At 32.3% G+C, this 24092-nt stretch overlaps 1 protein-coding gene across 1 annotated transcript in view; it reads right to left on the bottom strand.

Moving 5' to 3' along the window:
• Positions 1 to 11809, bottom strand: part of LOC149217508 (cysteine-rich receptor-like protein kinase 1) — a 46025-nt gene extending 34216 nt beyond the window's left edge. The window contains exons 1-7 of the mRNA XM_089390244.1: positions 10909 to 11809; positions 10572 to 10673; positions 10326 to 10465; positions 10006 to 10216; positions 9649 to 9883; positions 9350 to 9491; positions 9060 to 9229 (exon numbers count right to left, since the gene is read on the bottom strand). Of these exons, the coding sequence (XP_089246370.1) occupies positions 9060 to 9229; positions 9350 to 9491; positions 9649 to 9883; positions 10006 to 10216; positions 10326 to 10465; positions 10572 to 10673; positions 10909 to 11809 (1901 nt within the window). The remainder of the gene's footprint in view (positions 1 to 9059; positions 9230 to 9349; positions 9492 to 9648; positions 9884 to 10005; positions 10217 to 10325; positions 10466 to 10571; positions 10674 to 10908) is intronic.
• Positions 11810 to 24092: the final 12283 nt, after the last annotated feature.

The raw sequence follows: 24092 nt of genomic DNA, 5'->3' as shown, positions 1-24092 counted from the left end.
AACTACTTAGTCAGGATTGATGTTTTTATAAATCTAATAAGTACCTAAGACACAACCCTTAGGGGCTTGAAAGCCAATTATTTCCAACTGTTGTCACCATTTACAACCCTTTAATATAATAAAATCTCTGGAAGTTTCTTCCTTAAAAATATGGAATAAATATTTCAGAGCGCATTCACAACAAAATTATCTCAGAAAAAATGAAGAATATTAATACCAATCAAGAATATATCGCAGTAGGTTCGATTTGGAAGGTTGATCTGTTTTTATATTTTTAGTCGCTATGATCTATATATATTATTAATGGTGTACTCTATTTACATAGAATATTATCTTCCTACAGGAAGGAAAAAGAGACAATAGAAGGTATCAAGATTAGTAGGTTCAATTAGTAATATATAGTAACAATCAACAAAGTACCCTAGAATCTCTTGTTAATCTGGTTAGAAAGGTTATTTGATGTACACAGATTTTTAGGAGATATAGATAGTTGAATTTGTAACTAATTTTTTTTTAATTATAAAAGATAATTAGTTTTTTCTTGTGAAAATATTATCATTCTTCAATAGCTAAAAATTCCTCAAATAAGAGTGTAGGAAAGGACCAGCAAAACCCATTGCTTACTATTCAGAAACATCACCATAGGGGAAGAGATTCAAATGTGTGAAACTACAAAAATAAAATCAATCACTCCATGTTTAACTATACTTCTAACTCATATTAAGATATGTAAATATACATATCTCAATGCACTATTGTCCCTTCTAAAATTCCCAAAACGATTCTCAAAATTTGCGATCTAAAATATCCCAACACACAATGTTTCGATCAATTTAAAATAAATCGTACGATGTGAAGTTTAAGAGATATCAAAAACTCAGTCCACATTATCAACATTTAACTTGATTTCCTAAATCTTAATTTTTTGACTTACATGTTCAGTTGATTGAAATTTATGAAAATTCTAAGCGCAAACATCTTTTTATACAATTAAAGAGAAAATCAAGTATGAGTTGAATTTTTCCAGAGTCTGCATATATACGTGTATGGAAAATATATCATGATTCAGTTGTTTAACTAGTAGTGGGCTAGTCATTATTATCTTAAATGTTATTTGCTAATGCAAGATGACTCAACACTAACAGAGGTTTATGTTTTGGTGGTGGCGCAGAAACAACATGGGTGTGAGAGTGGGGATACATATAACTTCATTTAACATATAGAAGAGAGAATACAATCTCTCTATCTTGGGTTTTTTGGAATATATTAATATTTTTATTTTAATTAAATTTAAAATATTTTAAAATATGACAGACAAGAGTGACGAAAACAAAGCCAACTTCTCATTAAAATTTAAATTATTCCAAAATTTTCAATGGGATTATGCTTATGTCTTGGTCTCTCGTGAACCTCTGCAATGAAAATTGGAGGAAAAACTTTAAAGTGTCATCCAGGGCATGATTAAGAATCACAACAAATTAAAAAGATTGTTAAAAATGTAATTATGTTAGTAAATCTAGCTTTACTGTTCAGAGAGTTTCTTAACAATAAGAAGTTATGTAACGAAAATTTTCATATTAAGATGATGTTGCTCGAGAGGCTTGATGTATAGTTAGAGAGTCATAAATATTCATTTTTTTACCTTGAGTAATAATAATTCCAATCCCTTCCCTCATGGAGGTTTCCTTGACACATTATCAAGGTTTTACTACGTAAAATTCTGGTGTCTATTTGTGTGATTCATTTCTTTCTCCATGAGGACCATGAAATTAGTAGTGTGGAAGGATGGAACTGTGAATTTTTCATGAAGAAAATTTCATTTTATGAATCGAATGGATATTGAAGCTGTTAAAAAGTAATTTCATTGAAGCTAACTGTCACCACCTGGGTTGAAGGCCAAAGCTATAAAGAAATGCAAGCTCATAGGATAGCCAAGCCTGAAGCTAATTTTTTCTTATTGTAGGTCTAATTGTAGAAGGCCATAGGCTTAATGGAGCCCCACAAAGCTTTTTTTTGGAATTCATGGAGTTGCGTTCAAGAAGGGACTTGCATATAAAAACTATATAAAAATGAAATCCTTTCAAGCAGTAAGGTTATAAACCACCACTATGGCGAGACATTGATGAACAACTCGACTGATAAACGAGTTAGTCGATTGTTAAAAAAATGTGTCAATCAACTTGGGTGCTTTAAAACACCAAGGACATTCCAACTCCAAATAGAGAGGAACAACCAAGCACTTTGAGGAATCACGCATAAAGGGTAGCCACAATAGACTCATGGAGCCGTGCACAGTGAATGTCTCATAATTTCTCTGAGAATTTTTATACTGGAAATAATTTTTTTTTTGGAATTATTTGTTGAATTATTCAAAATAAATAGGGGTTTTGGAAGGATCAATGGAAATAAAATTTTTATTTTATTTCTGGTTTATGAATAAAAAGGGAAAAATGGGGTTTTGTTTGAAGAAAAGAATACAATTTTATTTGAGTATTTTGGAAATTTATTTGGAAAAAATGGAAATAGGTGTTTTGTGTAAAATTAGAAATTCTAGTGGAAAACCTAAATGACAGATATTTTGGAAAATTAAAATTCAAACAAGGAGCCAAATTATTTAAAAAGAAAAACTCTAGCTGAAAGCATAAATTTTAAAAGGGAGGAAAACCCTAAGTGAAGGATCCTTGAAAGAACCCACTCATTTTTTTATTTTCAAGGCTAAAAGAAATTTGAAAGAGCCCATGTAGGAAGAAAATGGCCAAAATGTCTAATGCCAAGTTTGAGGTTGAGAATTTCACTAGTAAAAAAAAAAAATACACTGTGGAAACTAAAGGTGTAGGATTTGTTGGTGCAACAAGGGTTGCACAAAGCATTAGATGGGGTTAGAAAGACACCTATTGTAATCACAACTGTGGAATGGAAGGAATTGGATGCTTGAGCTCTTAGTATCATCAAGTTGTGCTTGGAAGATGAATTTCTCTTTAACATTGCTGAAGATACCTCAACAATAGGTTTGTGGGGTAAATTGGAAACTTTGTACATGACCAAGTCTTTAACCAAGAAAATTTATTTGACGAGTTAGCTATATAGCCTTCCGATGAAGGAGAGCACTAAAACTGTAGAACACTTAAATGTATTTAATATACTTATTTGTCAGTTGACTGATATCGAGGTCAATTTCAAGAAGAAGATAAAGCCACTACTTTGTTTTGCTCATTCCCTAAGTCTTCAGATCACTTTGTGACTTATATCATTTTGAGCATAACCAAATCTCTATAATTTTACTCTATTGTGGGAGTTATATTATCTAAAGAAGTATGGAGGAAGTCTAGCATGAAAACTTCCATGTTGAAAGCTATGGTAGCCAAACACCGGTACAAGGAGAGAGGAGAAAAAGCAACAAGTTCTTCCAGATCAAAGTCGAGAGGCTAGAAGTGTAAAGCCAAATGTTGGTACTACAATAAAACATAGCATCTCAAGAAAGACTATTGGAAAAGAAAAGAGTCCATCGAAAACCCAAAGAAGGAAGAAAATCAAGTTGATTCAGGTATGATTGATGAAGTTTTGTCCGTTGAATCAGGTATGATAGATGAATATTTGTCAAATTGAAATTTTTCTCAACATTATGAAAATTGGTTGTTATATTATGGCACTTCTCGTCACATGAGTCTGCACGAAAACTGGTTCACTTGATATCAAGTTGTGAAAGGAATTTCTTTGTTTATGGGTAACAATGTATCTTGTCAAACTGTTGAGGTGGGAAATTTCAGAATTAAAATGTATGATGTTATGATTAAAAAATTGAGTAATGTTAGACATGTACATAAGTTCAAAAAGAATTTGATATCTTTGGGAGTATTGGATTTGGAATGTTATAAGTTTATAGGTTAAGGTGGAGTATTGAGAGTTTGAAAGGGCACTCTGGTAGTTACAAAGGCATAGAAGATTGGAAACCTTTACATACTTAAAGGAAGTACTTAGGTCAATGAGGTAACAATTGTATCTGAGAACGAAAGAGAAGATACCCGCCTACGGAATAAGTGACTGGATTACATGAGCGAGAAGGGCCTTTAGGTACTAATGAATCACAAATTACTTCCTAATTTGAAATCATTAAGTTTGGATTTCAAAAATTGTGTATATGGAAAACGATGTAGACAAAAATTTAAAGCCCGTAGTCATAATAACAACAGAATTTTGGATTATATTTATTTTGATCTCTAGGGACCATCTCTTATAGTATCTTATGGAGGTGCATCTCAATTCATAAAATTCAGTGAGGATTACTCCAGCAAAGTTTCGATCTATATGTTAAAAAGAAAGATTGATGTATTTAATGCTTTTAAATAGTTTAAAGCTATAGTGGAAAAGAAAACAAACAATACAATTAAATAGTTAAGAACTATCATTGGCGGCGAATTTAATTCCTTAGAATTGAACAATATTGCAAGGATGAAGGGATTATTAGGCATAAAATTGTTGTCTATACTCCTCAGCAAAATGACATTGTTGAACATATGAACAAGTCTATTATGGAGAGAGAGAGAGAGAGAAGAATGATCAATTGTGCTAGGCTACAGAAGGAGTTGTGGGAAGAATTAGTATCCACTGCTTTTTATTTGGTAAACAGATCACCTTCAGTTGTTATTAATTGTAAAATTTCTGAAGAAGTTTGTCGGGTTAGTGATGTGATTATTCATATTTAATAATTTTTGGTTGTAGTGCCTATTCTCTTATTCCAAAGAATTAGCGTTCTAAGTTACACCTAGAAGAAAAATGTGTTTCCTTTTTTGGATATGATGACAATGTGAAATGATACAGGTTGTGGGATCCTTCTTTGCATAATATTTTCATTAGTAGAGATGTAACATTTGGTGAACCTTCTCTTCTAAAATCAAATGCTGAAAAAGTTGAATAGGAACAAGTATCACTGAATCAACAAATCCAGTTGGAGACTCAACCTTTTTTGGAAAGTTGGAAGGATGAAGAAAAAAGTTAAGAATATGTAAAGGAAGTTGTAGAATTTTATGAACCAATTCAACAACCAGTCACTCCTAGGAGATGTACAAGAGAAAGAAGAAAACCCAAGAGGTATGAAGATTCTACTTCATATGTTGCGTTGATTATTGAGGATGAGAAACCTTCTTATTATCAAGAAGCAATGGATGACACAGATAATTTAAAATGGAAGAAGGTTATGGACAAGGAAATGGATTCCTTAGGCAAGAACAAAACATAGGATCTTGTGGAACTTCATAAAGGGAGAAGTATTTTCGGATGTAGATGGGTCTTCAAATTGAAGTGAAATGTTGATGGGAGTATTGAAAGATATATGGTGAGGCTGGTAGCAAAAGGGTACTCTCAGGTAGAAGGTGTTGACTTTCATGATATTTTTTCACCAGTTGTAAAAGTTGTGTCTATTCGTATTATGTTAACACTAACTGCATTCCTTGACCTTGAGTTAGAACAATTATATGTTAAAAAAAAAATTATTCTTCGAGATATGGATGAAGAGATCTATATGGAACAACCAGAAGGTTTTGTACAAGGTTACAACAAGAGATTAGTTTGCAAGCTCAAGAAATCATTATATGGCTTGAGGGAGTATTAGAGGTAATGGAACAAGAAGTTTGACTCCTTTGTGGTGAGTCAAAACATTACCAGAAGTGAATATGATCATTATGCGTACTTTAAAAGTTTCAATTGCATATTCATTATCTTGGGTTTTTATGTTAACAATATGTTTATTGCAAGCAAAATCATGGAAGAGATCAAGAGGTTAAAGGCCCAACTTTCTAGGACATTTGATATGAAGGATCTTGGAGATAGGAAGAATGGAAAACTTTGGTTATCACAATAGAAGTATGTGGAGAAAATACTTGGAGAGATCGGTATGAACAATTCGAAACCTGTTAATGTTCCTTTAGCTTCCTATTTTAAGTTTTCTTCAGGTTTGAGTCCCAGAAATGATGAAGAAAAGAAGTATATGTCTCATGTACCATATGAAAATGCGTTAGCCAACTTAATGTATGTGATGGTAGCTACAAGACTTCATATTTCACATGCAGTTGGAGGAATCAGCAGGTTCATGGAAAATCCAGGAGAAGAACATTGACAGGATGTGAAAAGGGTTCTTTGGCATTTGAGAGGCACAAGTGACTATTGTATCATCTTTAATGATAATTATGGAGATTTATTTTGTAGATATGTTGATGTTGATTATGCCATTGACTTGGACAAGAGGAGATCTAATACAAGATACGTCTTTACTCTTACAGGTGGATCAATTAGTTGGATGTCAAATCTTCAGGAAACAATTGCTTTTTCCACTACTAAATTAGAGTATATAGCCATTTTAGATGCCTATAAAGAGGCAATCTAGTTGAAAGGTCTATTAGATGAGCTTGGAATGACACAAGAGAAAGTGAATGTATTTTGTGATAGTCAAAGTGCTATTGATTTGGCTACTAATATGATTATCATAACAAGTCTTAGCATATTGGTATAAGATACCATTTTGTAAGACTTGTAATCGATGGTGGCAAAGTAGATCTCAAGAAGGTCCACACACAGGAAAATTGTGCAAATATGTTCACGAAGCCAGTATTGGTAGGGAAATTGTGGTGGTTTTTGGCTTCTCTTGGGTAGAACAAAAGATGATGAATGGGCATGGGCAAGGCATTAGGAAAATTGTTGTCAAAGTGAACATTGTTAAGAATGACAACAAATTAAAAATATTGCTAAAAATGTAATTATCTCAGTAAATTTGACTTTCCATTTAGACAGTTGTGTAACGATAGGAAGTTATATAACGAATTTTTTCATATTAAAATGATGTTTTCCAAGAGGCTTGATGTATAGTTAGAGAGTCATTTTTTTTACCTTGGGGAATAAGATTTCCAATCCCTTGCCCCATTGAGGTTTCCTTCATACACTATCAGGGTTTTACCACGTTAAATTCCAATGTCTATTTGTGTGATTCAGTTCTTGCTCATTGTGTATTTTTATTTCTAATTTAATTAATATTTACGAGCTCTAAATAGAAGATGGCAGAATATTTAGAGCTTATTAATTGTCATCTAAAACAAAATGTTTATATATGTTTACCGCATTTTGTGGTTAAAAAACTTGGAGCTCATTTTGGCTTTGATATTAAAATTTATCTTTACCCGTATATGTATATATGTGAATTTTTTTCTTAATTAATTATACTTGTTAGTAAGGTATGTGGAATATTTGATTTTCTTTGTGAAGGTATCTGTGATCCTCCAAGCTTGGCATGTGGCTTGAGGAGCTGCGACCCAAGGGAATCTAAGCTATCAAAGTCACCCAGAGATTGGACCTGGCCTTGCCCACACCAGCCCTTAGCTGACTCGATTTTTTAGAATGTCGCCTCCCCCTAGCACAAAGCACAACCACCCCTTGTGAGGCTTGATCTCCCTAGCACAAAGCACAACCACCCCTAATGAGGTTTGATCCTGGGTCACCTAGCTATGAAGCCCATCCTCAACCAGTTGTGCTAATAAGACTTATCAAAAATTATTTTATTAATAAAATATAACTTTTTTATTAATAATATTTCTTTAAATTATGTAAAATATTTGAAAACTATTTTATTCTAAAATATCTTTTTTTCTAAATAATATTATTCTTTTAATTTTACATTTAAAAAATATAATTCCAAATTTGAAACCTAATATATCATTGAAATAATCGACCCAACCGAAATAAAAACTAAATATATTCTTATATACATTAATTAAGCATCTTACAAATAAATATTACAAACATTAAGATACACCTCGATTCAAACCTACTTTTTTTTAATTTATAGGTCTATACCACAAATGCAATGATTCGAAGAAAAGCCAATATTTTTTATTTGTTTGTGTATATATGTCGAATAAGCTTTAGTTTATACTGCCTTTTAAGACACTTAACTATATTTAAAATAATAAAGCTTTAAAATAATTATTCACTATGTAAATAGTTTTCCTATAAAATATTTTTTTATTACATATATTACTATTTATTATTAAATATTTTAAAAATTAAATTTCATTTTATATAATGGTGGTTTATGTGAAATAATTTCAATGCTTGAGAATTTTGTGTAATTTTTACAAATATGCAACCAAAAAAATACATTTTTTTTCAATAGAAAAGTATGGTTATTTCAAATGGAAAATTATGGGTGAAATTTATTAAGAGTGAATAATTCTTTAAAACAATGCCAAAAGATTTACAGGTGAGATGTGCAAAGTGTGACAATCTTTCTCAAATTATGTAATTGTCCAGTCAAATTATAGAAAGTCCTAATAAATCCACACTTCTAAATAACATGATATAAAAAATCCCATACATAATAAATAAATGAAGAACTAAAAATTATTTGAATTATTTCAAAATAAATAAAAACAAATAAAAATTAGTCTAATATTTTTTTAACTAATATTTTATATAATTAGTAAAAAATATTTCTAAACAACTCAGAATTATTCACCAATATTTTAAAATTTTGAATTATTTATAAAACATCTCAAACTTTATCTTGCTATTATTTTAACCAATATTTTACCAATTATATTTTAAACCATACTTTACCATTATTTATTAGTTAAAGATTAATCAACCCCAATTACACAGACTCAAAGATACATGCTATAATGAATCTATATCATCAAACTCTCTAACTCATCATAATCTATGAAACCAAAGCGTGTTTGAGATGCTTAATTGTCTCAAAACCAGTATCAAATTATCGAATGAGCAGCGCAAATACCGCTTTATTATAATCAGTGGAGATAAATATAATAGCAAAGCAGCGCCTTATTTTCACCTTGGCTCCATAGTGCTCAATGAAAGATTACCACCTGCAGAGTCCACATTACATGGTGTCCGACAATAAGTCGCTCCTGCCAACGAGTGAGTGTTGGTTGACGTGTTGTTAAGGTGTTGAATAGGAGTAATTGTACCACGTTCCGCTTGGTCTGGTGCGGGCAACACACTCTCCTCATCTACGAAAGCAGGCCTTGTGGGCGAAGGAATATGTTGTTGCTCACCTGTTAGCATCAACACCACCTGGGACATTGAAGGTCTCAACGTTGCGCCTGCTTGTGTGCACAGAAGACCAATTTTTAATCACTCTAAGCCCTTCTTCCCCTGAGTAACTGCCCTCCAATGTCGGATCCATAACCTCTAATGCTCTATCTGCGTTATACAGTTTCCATGTCTGGTAATTTGACCAATATCCACAAAACGTAAAGCATTAGTTCGCAAGAAATCATAATTCTATGGACATTTTAGAAAATTTCTACTTCAAGAATGAGATCCACAAGAGGCAATGGCATACAGCTTCAATGAGAAACTCCATGTGTTGAAGCAAACTATGGTTCTTTCTTCCGCTGATAATCTCGAGAAGAAGCACTCCATAGCTGAATACATCTGCTTTCTCTGTCAACTGTCCGCGTAAGGACTCAGGCGCAATGTAACCACTGTGCAATGTGACGTACAATCAAATCTCCATAACTTAACTGTTTTGAAATTATATGATCCTTTCTAATACATATGAGTTGTAATAGGTTCAGATCCTCTAATTTATTAAATAAAGTTTTGAACTTCAACAGATTGAACGTAAGGGAGAACTCTTACCCGGTTCCTGCAATTCTAGTGCTAACGTGGCTTTCATCTTCTCCAAATAGTTTGGCTAACCCAAAGTCTGCTATTTTCGGTCGGTATTTATTGTCTAGTAAAATATTGCTTGCTTTGATGTCTCTGTGGATGATTCGAATCTCCGAGTCCTCGTGAAGATAGGCAAGCCCACGCGCTGTCCCAATTATGATTTCATACCTCTCTCTCCAATTAAGTAAATTGCGTTTTGTTGTATCTACATATATTGCACACATACAGTAAAAAGATGTATCTAAAACTTAAAGCTACGTGCACAAACTCGAACAGTTACAGGATTGAAGCAGAGATTAAGCAGTTAAAGAGCAAGCGAGAACAAACCGAATATAATCTTGTCGAGACTACTGTTGTGGAGGTATTCGTAAACTAGCAGCCTTTCTGATCTCTCAACAGAGCAACCAATAAATCTCACTAGATTCCTGTGCTGAACACGAGTAATGAGATTTGCCTCATTCAGAAATTCATTGTCTCCCTGCCTTGAACCTATATTCAGCCGTTTAACTGCAACCTCTCTACCATCAGGTAGAACCCCCTGAGGATCAATGAAATTCAAAATTATTTTTATTCTCCATTATAACTGACTTGGACCTGCTACCTACTAGTATCTAATTCAATGGAAGGCAATGATCGTAGGTCCTTACCTTGAACACGGATCCAAACCCTCCTTCACCAAGTTTGTTTTCAACTTTAAAATCGGAGGTAGCCTGCCTTAGAGTATCGTATTTGAAAATGAGTTCCAGATTCGCGATAGGAGGCGATAAGCTATCTTCTCCTTCCTCACCTGCGAAAGCAATTACGCAATGAAGAGTTCACCACATACAAGCTAATAAAGTGCACAGTGAATGATTGAGCAATTTTGCAACCTCTGGTTCGAGAAATCCATTCACAACGTTTTGGGCGAAAACGAAATAGGCTTATGGCTGCAATTAATCCAACCGAAGCGGCTACTGCGCCCAGAGTTATCACAAGCACGTTAGGTTTTCTGCCTTCTGCCAATTTTCACACCAAACATCGCCATGAAATTAGCCATGTTAAATTTCACCCAAAAAACAAAACCAGTTTATTCTTATGATTGTAAAATATGTGAAGGATGATACCGGATGATGGAGCCGGTGGCGAGGGAATAGGAGTATGAGTGCCGCGTGCCAATTTGCACACATTAAATTGGGCATGTTCTATTTCACAAAAACGTACAAAACTAGTACACTATGTGAAGAAAAATACCGGAGAATTGAGGCGGCGTTGAGGGGGTCCTACTGTGGAAAAACTGATAAGTCTCGTAACGCAAAGTGCAGCCCAAAGGATGGAATCGTCCACCAATTGATCCGGTTTTGCATCCAAATGAATTTGACTGATTGGTAGCTGTTATAATTGACCGACCCACAGATAAGCATGACTGGCAGCTTGCTTCGGATAGATCTGTCCAACACTGGGCTAAGCTGTAGATTAGCCTCGAAGGCGAAGATTCCGCTCGGAATACATCTGTAGCAAAACGTTTGGGACTCCGCACGGCTCTTTCGCTAATATTTGAGAGCACCTTTAAAACAGCAGACGCGAACGTCTCTGGCTCGTCACTGATATCCGTGTTGCAAGCACTATAAGGCTGGATACCCTTAGCACTATAATTGTAAAAATAATGATTGTCGTAGCGTAAGAAGCAGCCGTCTAGTAGAACAAATCCAGAAGTACTGTTTGGACATTTCTCAACAAGCGCTACTTGTATCGTGTTTGCACACTGCTGGCATTCCGAGGAACTTAAATCACCCCTGCACTGGAGAAGCCCATAAACAGAACTACTGCTGTTTTGCCCCGCAACAGTAGAGGTATTGAATCCAGTTGTGGAAACATTGGCCACCAATGACTCCAAGACCTTCATTAGACGAAGGTGGAAGACGCTATTCTCACAACTGTCCCAATTCGGACTCTCATCAGTGGTATTACTTATCTGTTGACCGACTGAGAGGTGCAGATAGGTACATAGAGTGAAGGTGAGTAGCATGCTTCGGATTAATTGTTTCATCTTCATCGCCATCGCAGCTCCGGCCATGACCTCAACGCTCTTCGCTGCTGCTCCTATGTTAATCCCGTACCTTGCAAAGTTCAAACGAACTTGACCTTTTATCATGGTTCTATTTTGTCGCCGGGTTGGAGTTTGACTTTTTATGGTTATCTTTTCATTTTATTTTAAAGAATTTAGAACATTGGTTGAAATTGAAAAATATTAATATTTAATTGTAAAATCCAATATAGTAATAAAAAATACGAACTAGTGGGATGTTAGTTCATTAAAGGACTTTATGGTGCTTTGACTTGTGGACTTTTTATTATTATTTGTTAATTATGATTTAAATATTGGTGGATTTTTTTATTATTCGTTAGCTATTATTTAAATATTATGGCATGGGAAGGTATATGACAATTTAATAAGAGAATTTTACTAGGAAAAAGTTGACATTATAAACTGTAATATAAGTTGTGGATTTTTATTATTATTGGTTAATTATTATTTAAATATTGGTGGATTTTTTTTATTATTAGTTATTTATTATTTAAATATTGATAGTGGTGTGGGAATATGAGAATCTAATAAAAGAATTTTATTAAGAAAAAATTGACATTATAAACATTAAGCCAATAAATCAATTATTGGAAAATATTTTTTTATCTTCTCATATTAATATATGTCAAAATTTTACATAATTAAAACATTAACATTATAAACATCAAATTAATCATTCTAATCAATAGATCAACTAACATCTCATTTTTAGAAAAAACCTTTCTTGTATTTTCGTGTTAATGTATGTCGAGATTTAACATAACTAATTTGAATTCATAAATTTAGACAAAATTTTATAACCCTCTGTAACATATACCACTAATCTCATTGACGGATCGATAACAAAAAAAATTAACTTGTCATTCTCATTGGACCTAATATATAGTACCTAATTTCAAACCCAAAAAACATAATAAATAAATTAAAATAAATAAATTTAAAATACATCTCCAATAAACTAATATCAATATAATATAATATAAAGTTAAATGATAAACATATAAACACACTACTTATTAATATAAATCGATAAACATTAAAAGACCTTACTAATTGAAAAAAAAACTCAATAACCAAGAACAATACAAGTCAATAAAACATTAAAACATATATATCATAATAGAACTCAATAATAAAATAATATAATAATTCGATTCAAATTATTATCGTAAAAAAATCAGAATTACACGTCTTGTGTCTTTATTTTTTTCCAAAGTCGTCACTTTTATAAGAAACAAATAATATAATTATCAAAACGTTCGATTTCAATTCAAAACCCTATGCATCCTGATTAAATATGGAATCTTTTTTATTTCTTGAAGGCGTGGAATGGGCTCTATACACGTGATGAGATTTATATACGAAAGACAACTTGCATTTTCGGCTTGCAATTATTATAATTGATAACTAAAATTTATTATGAGAACATTTTTATTTATAGCTAGTGTTTTAGATTTATTTTGTAATTAAAATTTTATACGCCAAAGGCATAATGTCATATAATTATTGATTATTATAGTTTGCAGAATTATATTAATTAATTGTGATTAATATATATTTATAAGTATATGCTGGAGAATTTAATTCTAATCATTTATTAAGTATTAAAATTGTTTATCTAAGTGTATAAATTCAGTTTAAGTTAGTCTGGTTTATTTAAGTCTTACTGTAATCATTTAATGTTGATATCTTCAATGTAATCTTATTTAACTAATTTCTAATATTGAGATGATTAATTCTCTGCTCCACATTTCTCTCCATTCTTTGTCATCATGTCTATATGAATGAATGATGCAAAGATAAACAAACAATTTAAAGGCTACATGATTTAGAAAAAGAGAAAAAAAAAAGGAGTAAATGTACTTGAAGTCAATTTTTTAAATTGTAAACCTAGTTTAGACATGGACCAACATGCATCTTAATTAAATTTTTATGTGGTTGTAATTAAGGGGAGTGTTGGAGATCTAATTCCAACCACCTGCTAGGTGTCAAAACCGTCTATCCAAGTGTCATAATTGGGTTCAGTTTAATTCAGTCTCATTGCAGTCATTTAATGTTGATGTCTCTAATGTAATCTTATTTGACTAAGTTGTAATATTGAGAAAAGAAACTCTATCCACATTTCTTTCCATTCTTTGTCATAGTATCAAAGCACAAAATCGTATAAAACTCGGGTAAAACAACGCTTCAAATAATTTTTTGAACTCGCAAAGAAGAAGCAAGTGAGAGGCCAAGGAAAAAGTGCGAAAGCAACTTGAATTCCACCGTTGTGAAAAAAAAAGTGCAACAATTATGCATCTATGAAGAGAACCGAAAACGTCACTTTTACATCTAAGTAAAAAAAAAAAAGAACTGCACAAAAACATCACCAACTTAAAAAATTGTAGAAACTTTAAAATATCTGCACCCCGTGAGTTAAATGAGTGGGCACAACTCCACAGAAAATCCATAACCATAAGTCGTTGATACTTGCTGCACTAAACGACAAAGGAGGGCTCGTTTTTTTTTTTGGAGCATAATACGTTTTATTAAGGGCTTTCAAGTCTTAAAAGCGTTTATTGGTTTTTTAAAACAAAGATGGAAAATACCACGTAAAAGCCTTAACCACTAACCTTTCACCAATTCCTAGGCAAATTAGAATTTTAATTCCCCATTAAATTCCAATTTCCCTCCCTTCCATTTAAACTTCTTTCCCCCTTGTTATTTTATCACAAAACAAATTCATTACTCTTTTCCGGACTTTGTTTTTCAAAGTATTTATCCCAATCATATCTGTCCCAGATCCTCATTCTAGGTTATTAGATCGCCCACCATTGCTATAATTCTATGAAATATTTCTCGAATATCGATCGGCCCATAATATAGAAATGTAGAGCCATTATATAGAAATGTAGTGCAGTGGTCAATGTTATTTTTAATCTCTCTAGCATCAATGGATTTGGTTTACACATATTTAATAATCTATAGTTTTTAATCTCTCTAGCATCAATGGATTTGGTTTACAACACATATTTAATAATCTGTAGTTTTTCTTTATGTATAAGTTCATGGTACTCAAATTTCAGATGCAAATTTGTTAATTTATTTACATTGAGGAATATTGGATAACTTATATTCATTTTGAAAAATCAAATGAGAGTTTAACTAGTATATGAAAGTTTATTAAAATTTGTTTGCATATAATATAAAATTAATTAACATTAAACTCTTTTATCATTCTTTATCATACCGTGAAAGAGGTGAAGCAAAACGGGAGGTCTTACCTAGAATTATGTTGAAATGATCTCAGAAACTTGAAGTGACGAGTTGGGTTGTTGGGCATCCAGGCCTACTCGCAAATTCCAATTCGACACCTTCAATCGACATGGGAAGACAGAGCCGCATGTCCAAAACTCAAACTACACTTGATTTGCTGCGAGGCTACAACATTTTGGTCTTGCAGTGAGGTAATGATTAACGAACATCAGATTAAATTTACATATCATTCGTATGTGTGGAGCCTCAAATGGTAGCTCTAGAGTTACTCCCGTTAATGATAAGTACTGGGTAGTAGGCGTAGACACTGGAGCATTTAAATAGCCTTAAGTTCAAACTGTGTCAACTGTGTCACTTGTGTACCAGTCTCAAGTCCCGACTCTATGTAAAAAAGGTATTATAGATTTTTACGTTTTACCAATAAAATTAGATGTCATTTTGACGGGTTGAAAGGTATATCACACGTCAAAAATAATTTTTCACCGGCCGTCAAATACATTCTAAAACTAAAACTACGTGTGAGGCGTCAAATTCCAAACTTGGCTCCAAATGATATTGTGATAGAGGGCCATGTAAATAGGGATGCGTGATTTTTTATTTTTATTTTTTTAAATGGGGTTTTCCATTTTAAAAGAGGGGTAAAGGGTTTTATTTACTGAAAGTTTATTTAGAATTTTAATTTTTTTAAATGGGGTTTTTTACTTTAAAAAAGGGTAAGGTTTTCCTTTTTACTGAAAGTTTATTTTAAACTAGAAGTGTTGTTATTTTAGGAAATTTTTTTGAAAAGGAAATTTTAAAACAGACATTGTTTAAATTTTATTTTAAACTAGAAGTGTTGTTATTTTAGGAAATTTTTTTGAAAAGGAAATTTTAAAACAGACATTGTTTAAATTGGCTCTTGGCATTGTGATATTTTTTGTGAAAGTTTTGTTAAAGTGTTGTTTTAGTAAAGTTTTTGTAGATTCGTTTGTTTGTGGAACACAAGAAGAAAAGCCATTTTTGTTGCAGTTAGTTGTGATGTCTATAGTTTATTTCGCTTGTTGAGTCGTTGTGAGTCAACACTCAACAAATGGGCAAATATAAGAGGTTAAGAAAGTCAAAGAAGTAGTAGGAGATGTTTGAATTGTTTTTTATGATGAGAAGCAAAGACAACCATGGAAGCCGAAGATAACCTTAAGAGGAGTTTTCGTGTAAGGGGGAGTAATCCAGTTGAAGATGAATAATTTGGTGAATTCCACTGTGCTCAGCCATAAGTGGATGATGAGTGAAGAATTTGCAAAAGAAGTAGAGAAGGAGGACATAGATGCTTGTCATCCCCACTATACACATTCACAAGTGGACGAAAATTTGGTGATTCTAGCAGCATAGCTTGTTGATGAAGATTTGTTGATTCCAGTAACAGAACTTGTTGATGACAATTTGATGAATCCATCAACATAAATTGATGATGACAGTAACGGTGCCATTGAAGCAACCAATGTTATGGTAAATCTAGCAATTAATATTGTCGATGTAAACTTTGATGAAGAATTGTTGGCTAATGATGAATGGTTTCCGGTAATGCAACGGAAACAACATATTGACATGATGCTATTTGGTGAGATAATCCCACTTGAATATGAAAATGAAGTGGAAGACAACTTGACTGCAGTAGCACAAGTTAGTACAGAAGTGGAAGAAACAAAGACAGAGAAAAAGACATAGATAGAGACAAAGGCAAAGAAGCAAGCCCACAAAGAGAAAACAGAGACAGAGGCAGAAGCAGATAAGGAAGTGCAACAAGAGAAAGATCTCATTGTAGAGCAGAAGGAACATAACCAATATGGTTCTGCAATTTTTTTTTACATTTACCATTGATTTCTAGTGTGCATGTACACAAAACGATTATGAAGAAGAGTTAAATTTCTTTGAAGCATGGCTTGCAACACCATGTATTGAAAATGTTTGCATAGAAGTTGTAGAAATGAATGTTGAAGCCAAATTGGATGATGAAAACATCAATGAAAATTTTCAAGTATTGGAGTCCTAAAGAGATGAAATTGTATTATGAACTTATGTTGCAGCAAATTGATTATGAAGATCACACAACAAAAGATGACATGTGGCAGTAGTCCACATACAAGCTGATTTTTGAAGAAGTCCAGGACATGCTTAGACAACCTAGAACAATGGAAGATCGGCACCAGTGACTGAGGAAACTAAGGTTTGAAGGATACACCAAAGAGAAAAAGATGAAATAATTTAGATGCTACAGGATTTGGAAGAAAAGAAGAAAAAAAGTAAATGTAGTTGAAGTCAATTTTTTAAATTGTAATCCTAGCTGAGACATAGACCAACAGGCATCTTAATTAAATTTTTATGTGGTTGTAATTAAGGGGGAGTGTTGGAGAATCTAATTCCAACCACCTGCTAAGTGTCAAAACTGTCCATCCAAGTGTCCTAGTTCAATTTCAGTTAGTCCAATTTAGTTCAGTCCAACTGCAATCATTTAACGTTGACATCTCCAATGTAATCTTATCTAACTAATTCGTAATATTGAGAAGAGCAACTCTCTGCTCCACATTTCTCTCCATTATTTGTTAGTATATATCAATTATATTAATAATTAGTAAAGTTCATAATATTATTTATAATAGGGCAAATTAATATTAATATTAATATCTGGTCCTGATGATGAACCACACTTGTTGGGCTCGAAACGCGTCCGCCAAAAAATTCTCTCATGTGATTTCTACCGAAGTACTTTGTTTAATTCATTATGGATCACAAAAGCTTGAATACAAAAATCATTGTTAATATGAATATGAATGTCAAATTTATCATGAACATCAAGGATAATGACAACCAATGGCCTCATCTACCGAGGCAGAGGAATTTCCCGGACGGTCAAAAGTGGTCAGCATCCGACCAAAAAAAATTCAAAACATCTAGTAGTAGCATTGTTTGAATCATGTTTTTGATGGTGGAAATAGATTCAACACCATCAAAAACCTTTCGGGCACCCAAAATCTTGAAATTTGATAATTGTAACCTAGATATACAAAAATTCTTGCCAAATTTTATCAAAATCTTGCCAAAATTTCCCTAATTTTTAGGGAAAATTTGCAAATTGGTTAGACTACGACACAAATAATTATCAAAAAGAAATAACTCCATTTAAATGTGGGTTGGTTAAATGTATTTCATTACGAGGTTTTTACATATAAGAAATAATTTTGATATATTCCCATTCCTATGTTCAACTTGTTTGCTAGTTTTTTGTTTTCAGAGCTGTTGTTTTGGAAATATTTACACTCACATTATTATTTGTAAGAAAAGTATGGAAATAAATTAAAACTAGATACAACAAATTTTCAAAACCAGTCAAATTGAACTGAGTTGCATAAACAATAATAGGCAGCGAAATTGCAGCAAAAATAACAAAGGAGTTGCAACAACGTATAAAGGAGTTACATAGCAACAATAACAACTATAGCCAATGGAGTTGTAGCAATAGTAACAACTATAATCAATGGAGTTGTAGAAACATTAACAACTACGGTCAATGAAGTTGCAACAATAGGAACAACTACAGTCAATAGAGTTGTAGCAATGGTAACAACTAGGGTCAATGGAGTTGCAGTAATAGGACAACAAAGTTGCAACAAAAAACAATAATAGGACATCTATAGTTGAGTTGTAGCAACTATGAGCTATAGCTAAAGAAAAAATACTTTTTTTATATGTTGCTACTCTATGTTCTTCTTCTCTGGCATTCATCCATATTTATACAAAACTTTCAATCAGTTAATTACTCTTAAAAATTGAATTTCCCCTTCGTTGATAAGCCTTCGAATCTCAATTGGGAGAGAGGAAAAAGTTGAAATAATTTCTATGGTGTTTTTTCCCTTCATATTTCAACAAGCTTAGGTAGTGACAACTCTTTATAATTTCATGTTAACCCTTCAGATTTTAACAAGTTGAGGTTGTGGTAACTCTTCACAATTTTACCACTAGTGAAATAACTACTATTGTTGGCATTCTCCCCCTTAATTATTTCAATCCAAAAAATAATTGTTGTTATATAAAAAATGGTATTATACCATACACACCCCTATATTTTTCCTATGAATTTGAAATATCTCTTTTGTCCAGGGTTTTGCAAACATATCTACAAATTGATCTGCAAAACTCCATACAAATTTTATTAGTGTTTACTAATTCTCAAATGTAATGATACCTTGTATCAATATGCTTAATTATTTTATGGAAAGAATGATTCCTTAATAACACAATGTCATATTTGTTGTCAAAGAAATATGAGTTGGCTCTTCTTATTCATACAACTACTCCTTCAAAATTATTCTTAGCTATATCGTTTGACAAGTTGTTGTTACAACAACATACTCTACCTTAGTAGATTATAAAGTCACAATGGATTTATTCTTTGATTCCCATGCTACTGCACCTAATTCAAAACTAAATACATACCCAAATGTGCTCTTCTTATCATCAACACCGCCTACAAATTAATTGTCTATATATCTAATCAACATAATCTAGATGTGATGTATACAAGATATCATAATTTGTTGTTCCAAAAATATATCTTAATATTTTTTCCCAACTTGCTAATGTGCACTCTTCTAAGACTCCATAAATGTAGAAATTAAACTTGTGACAAACATTATATCATTCCTTGTTATAGTCAAATGCATGATACTTCCAACTAATTTCTTGTACAAGATCAGATTAACGCTTGACCCTTGATCCTTCTCACTGAGTTTTCTATCCATTGGAATTGGTGTGACAACTAGCTTACAATCCACCATCCTAAACCTTTTCAATATATATTTTCCATAGTTAGATTGACAAATAAAAATGCCATCTTTAGATTAGGTTATTTCAATACCGAGAAATATTTCATCAACCCTAAATCAATCATCTCAAACTTTATTTTCATGGTTGTTTTAAAATCATATATTGAAAAATCTTCGGTGAAATTCAAATCGTCAACATACAAGAAAATTGTCAAAATTTTATCCTTACAATTTACCTTAGTATATAGGGTTGCCTCACTTAGACTTCTGTTGAATCCTTTATTATTCAAATATTCATTACATATTGTACAATAATTAGGGTGCTTGCTTGAGACCATATAATGATTTATTTAACTTGTATACTTTATCTTCTTGTCAATCAATTTCATATCCTTGAAGTAGCTTCACATACCTCTTCTTCCGAAAATCCATTTAAAAATGTAAATTGAACACCCATATGATACATTTTCCATTTATTTTTGCTACAGTAGATAACACCATCGTTATTGTATCGATTCTATCTATAGGTGCAAAAGTTTCATTATAATCATTGTCGGGTTGTTGATTGAACCCATGAGCTACAAGTCATGCTTTGTGTTTCTCAACTTTTCCTTTAGCATTCAACTTGATCTCGTAAATCTATTTAACACCTAGATTTCTTTTTCCTTCTAGTAGATCTATAGCATGTAGAGTATTATTTCTTTATATGGCATCAATCTCTTCATCCATGACGTTTAGCCAAACTTCTCCTTTAACGACTTCTTCTAAATTTACAGGGTCGTATGTAATTAATACAAAATTTTAAACTTGAACTATTTCATCATTCTTCTCATATAATTTTCTTAAGCTCCTAGTCTTCTAACTTTTAATTATGTTCCTTAATGTAGATAACATATGATTTCATTCATTACTTACCTTTAATCTTGTTGGCTTTTGTCCACCTTAACTTGATGGTTTGCCACAATCTTGAGTTCTGGGTGTTTTGAATTGTAATGCATTGACTCTTGGTGATTACCTTGTTGAAGTACTTGCAACAAGTGTATGTGCATATGGATTCAATTTTCCACCCTCTACATCATGCTCATATCCATAATCATCTTCATGAGAGGATACAACTCCTTATACAACAAATTTATTTATGCTTCCACCCCAATCATGTTCTTCATTGAACTCAACATCTATGTTCATAATATACTTCTATCTATATGACTTAGACTCATCACAATATTCATTAAAGGTGGACTTCTCACTTCTTTCACCCAAATTCCTTCTCATCTCTTTAGGTAAATGTGTGTAGGTCACACACCTGAAAATCCTTAAATGATATATATTGCAACTCTTACCACTCCAAGCTTCTTTGGGAACTTAGTCCTTCATGCTCTTAGTCAAACTCTCCTGTTGAGAATATAAAATGAACAAATAATTTCTTCTCCCGAATATTCATTTAGTAGATGCTTTTGCTTCAGCATGCTTCAATCCATAGTCATAATGGCTTGATTCTTCTTTTCTACCACTCCATTTTTCTGTGGAGTTAATGTGTATCAAATTGTCTCTAGATTCCATGATACTAACATAACTCCATGAAATCAGTTAACATATATTCACCATCTCTATCGGATCTTAAAACTTGAATATATTTACCACTTTCCTTTTCAACTATGACTTTAAAACTTTTGAATGCACTAAAAGCTTTAGACATTTGTTTCAGAAGATAAACCCAATTTTTTTACTGCAATCATCAATACAGGTTAAAAAATAAACATTACCAGCCAATGAAGGTGTTTGCATTAGTCCACACAAATATGTGTGTACAATCTCCAATGGGGCTTTCACCATATAAAAAACTCCAGATACAAATTTCTCTCCATGATACATGAGCTTACTGGTTTCTTAATATTGGGAAACCCTTTCACCGTCTACATCTTTTGTAGCAAATCTAGACTACTAAAATATAAATGGCCATATCTTAAATCCATAACCAGGATTCATCCAAACCCTTAGTTTTATAAGCATTCAAAGATTTAGTCAATTTATTTCTCATTATACGTGGGAACATCCCATTCTTTGTCATCTCCGCCCTTGTTGTTAGATGCTCACTTGGATACTTATCAAGAATAATACATACCTTTTTCTTAAAGAACATTCTATATATTTTCTCTATTAGTTGTCTAATGTCCAAAAATTTACATTTTAAACTAAATATATAATAAACATCATCGATCATTCTTCTTTCACCATTTCTAGTATATACATCAATCACTCCTTTACCTTTAACACATACCTTATTATCATTGTCCAACTTTACCTCAGACTAAATACTAATGTCTAGATTGGAAAATAAACTTATGTTTCCAATCATGTGTTTTTTGCACCCAGTATCCAAAAACAAACATCATTTGAACTTTCTTGAGTCACATTACAGGTCAAAAACAAAGGTTTCTGATTATCTTCAGACTCCTCTATAATGTGTGTAGATTGTTTGTTAGCATCTTCCTACTTGTTCCAGTCCTTGTTAGAAAAATTACCATACTTTTTGCAATATAGCATTATACCTTAGACTTAGCATTTCTCTTATTTCCTTGCTACCAAGTTTTGTTGTTACTCCCCCTTAAAATAAAAGGGTAATACTAAGATTTCTCCTCATATTCATAATTATTTGTGTTGCCTATTTGATCAATTATTCCTCCTCCTCTTCCCTTGTTAATAGAAATTCCTCTACCTCTTCCTATCGTAAGTTGTAGTTGAGTTTTAAAGGCATTCTCCAATGGATTAACATCATATCTTGATATCTTGTATTCATGTGCAACCAAAGAACAAGTCAACTTATTAATTTGCTTTTGACTAGTGTCTTTAAACTCATTTATGGATACAACCACAACTTAAAATTTATTTGGAAAAATTCAGAGGACTTTCTTAATCACTCTCTTATCTGAGATGTCATTACAGTATTCAATTGATTAACATTGCTCATGACTTGAGTCATAAAACTATCCACAATCTCACTATATTTCATTTTCGGATTCTCAAAATCTCTCCTCAAGTTTTATAACATTCTTCGCCTTGGATACACCCTAATAACATGTTTCAAGAATGTTTGAAGCTTTCTTTGAAGAATTTTCACTTGACACCTTTGGAAATATGATGTTGTTTAAGCATTCCTAAATAAGACCAAGACGTTTGTATCCTTCGTTTTGTTCTCTTTCAATAGAGTTTTCTCAACATTCGTTAAAGCCATTTTGGTTGTATGGTGAGTACAATCTAGATACCTATTAGTGACAAATGCCCAAAGTTCATGAGAAAGCAATATTTTTCTCATTCTGATAAAATAAGAATCATATTTTTTCTCCTTCATAATACCAACCTATGACTGAGCCATACTAGTGTTTGATGTCATTCCAATTCAACTTCAAAATAGTAGAGATATTCATTTGGAGGGACATAGCACTTTCTAGCTCTGATACCAAATTGAAAGAGAGAGGACACAACAGAATACACACTACAAATGCCAACTCATAAACAAATATTGAACATGTATAAAAAAACCACAGAGTAGCAAGAAAATTGTAGCATATAATACAAAATATTTCATCAATTTAATTAAATTTTGTAACAAATACAATACTCTATTTCCAACAATAAGTTACAACAGACTTGAGTAACAGTAAAACTAAGTAGAGTTGCAGTAACAGTAAAACTGAGTAGAGTTGTAGTAATAGCTAAATAGGTACAACAAAAATAAACACCAACAAAATTAAAACAATGATAATAAAGTTGTAGTAACGTATAGAGGAGTTGCAACAACTAAAAAATATTATGTTTTAGTCCCACTACTTTATCGACGTGATTCACATGGATAAAATAAATTATAGAGAAATAAATTGATATTACATTTTTTATTTTGAAAATCACAATAGGACCCTTCACAAGGAGACCCTCCTGGATGTGGTGGAGGAGTTGTACTTCATCTTTTGGAGACACATTCTTTCTCTCTAAAAAAGGGTTTGGAAGCAGGCTCAAACAACTATGCAGCACTCTTATCTCTAAAAATCATGCTTATGTTTGCAATTGAGAAAGCAATGAATCACTTACACTTCTTTGGAGTCTTCCGTTATAAATTGGGTCAGAGGATCTAAGAGATGCCAAAATATGAGATTATTACCTTGTTAAAATATTATTTTACTCATTTTTAGTGATTCATGTTTACAGCGACAGTAAAGTCGATGGTCTTTCTAATGAATGCATACTATTGGATTTGGGACCTGAATGATCCAAGAACATCAAAATGATCAACTCTA

This window comes from Pinus tabuliformis, chromosome 1_1, assembly GCF_031772625.1.
Source record: "Pinus tabuliformis cultivar Carrire ecotype Pingquan chromosome 1_1, CPIR1, whole genome shotgun sequence".
NCBI lineage: Eukaryota > Viridiplantae > Streptophyta > Pinopsida > Pinales > Pinaceae > Pinus > Pinus tabuliformis.
The sequence above is the reverse complement of the archived record's forward strand: the minus strand, read 5'-3'. Positions and strand labels throughout refer to the sequence as shown.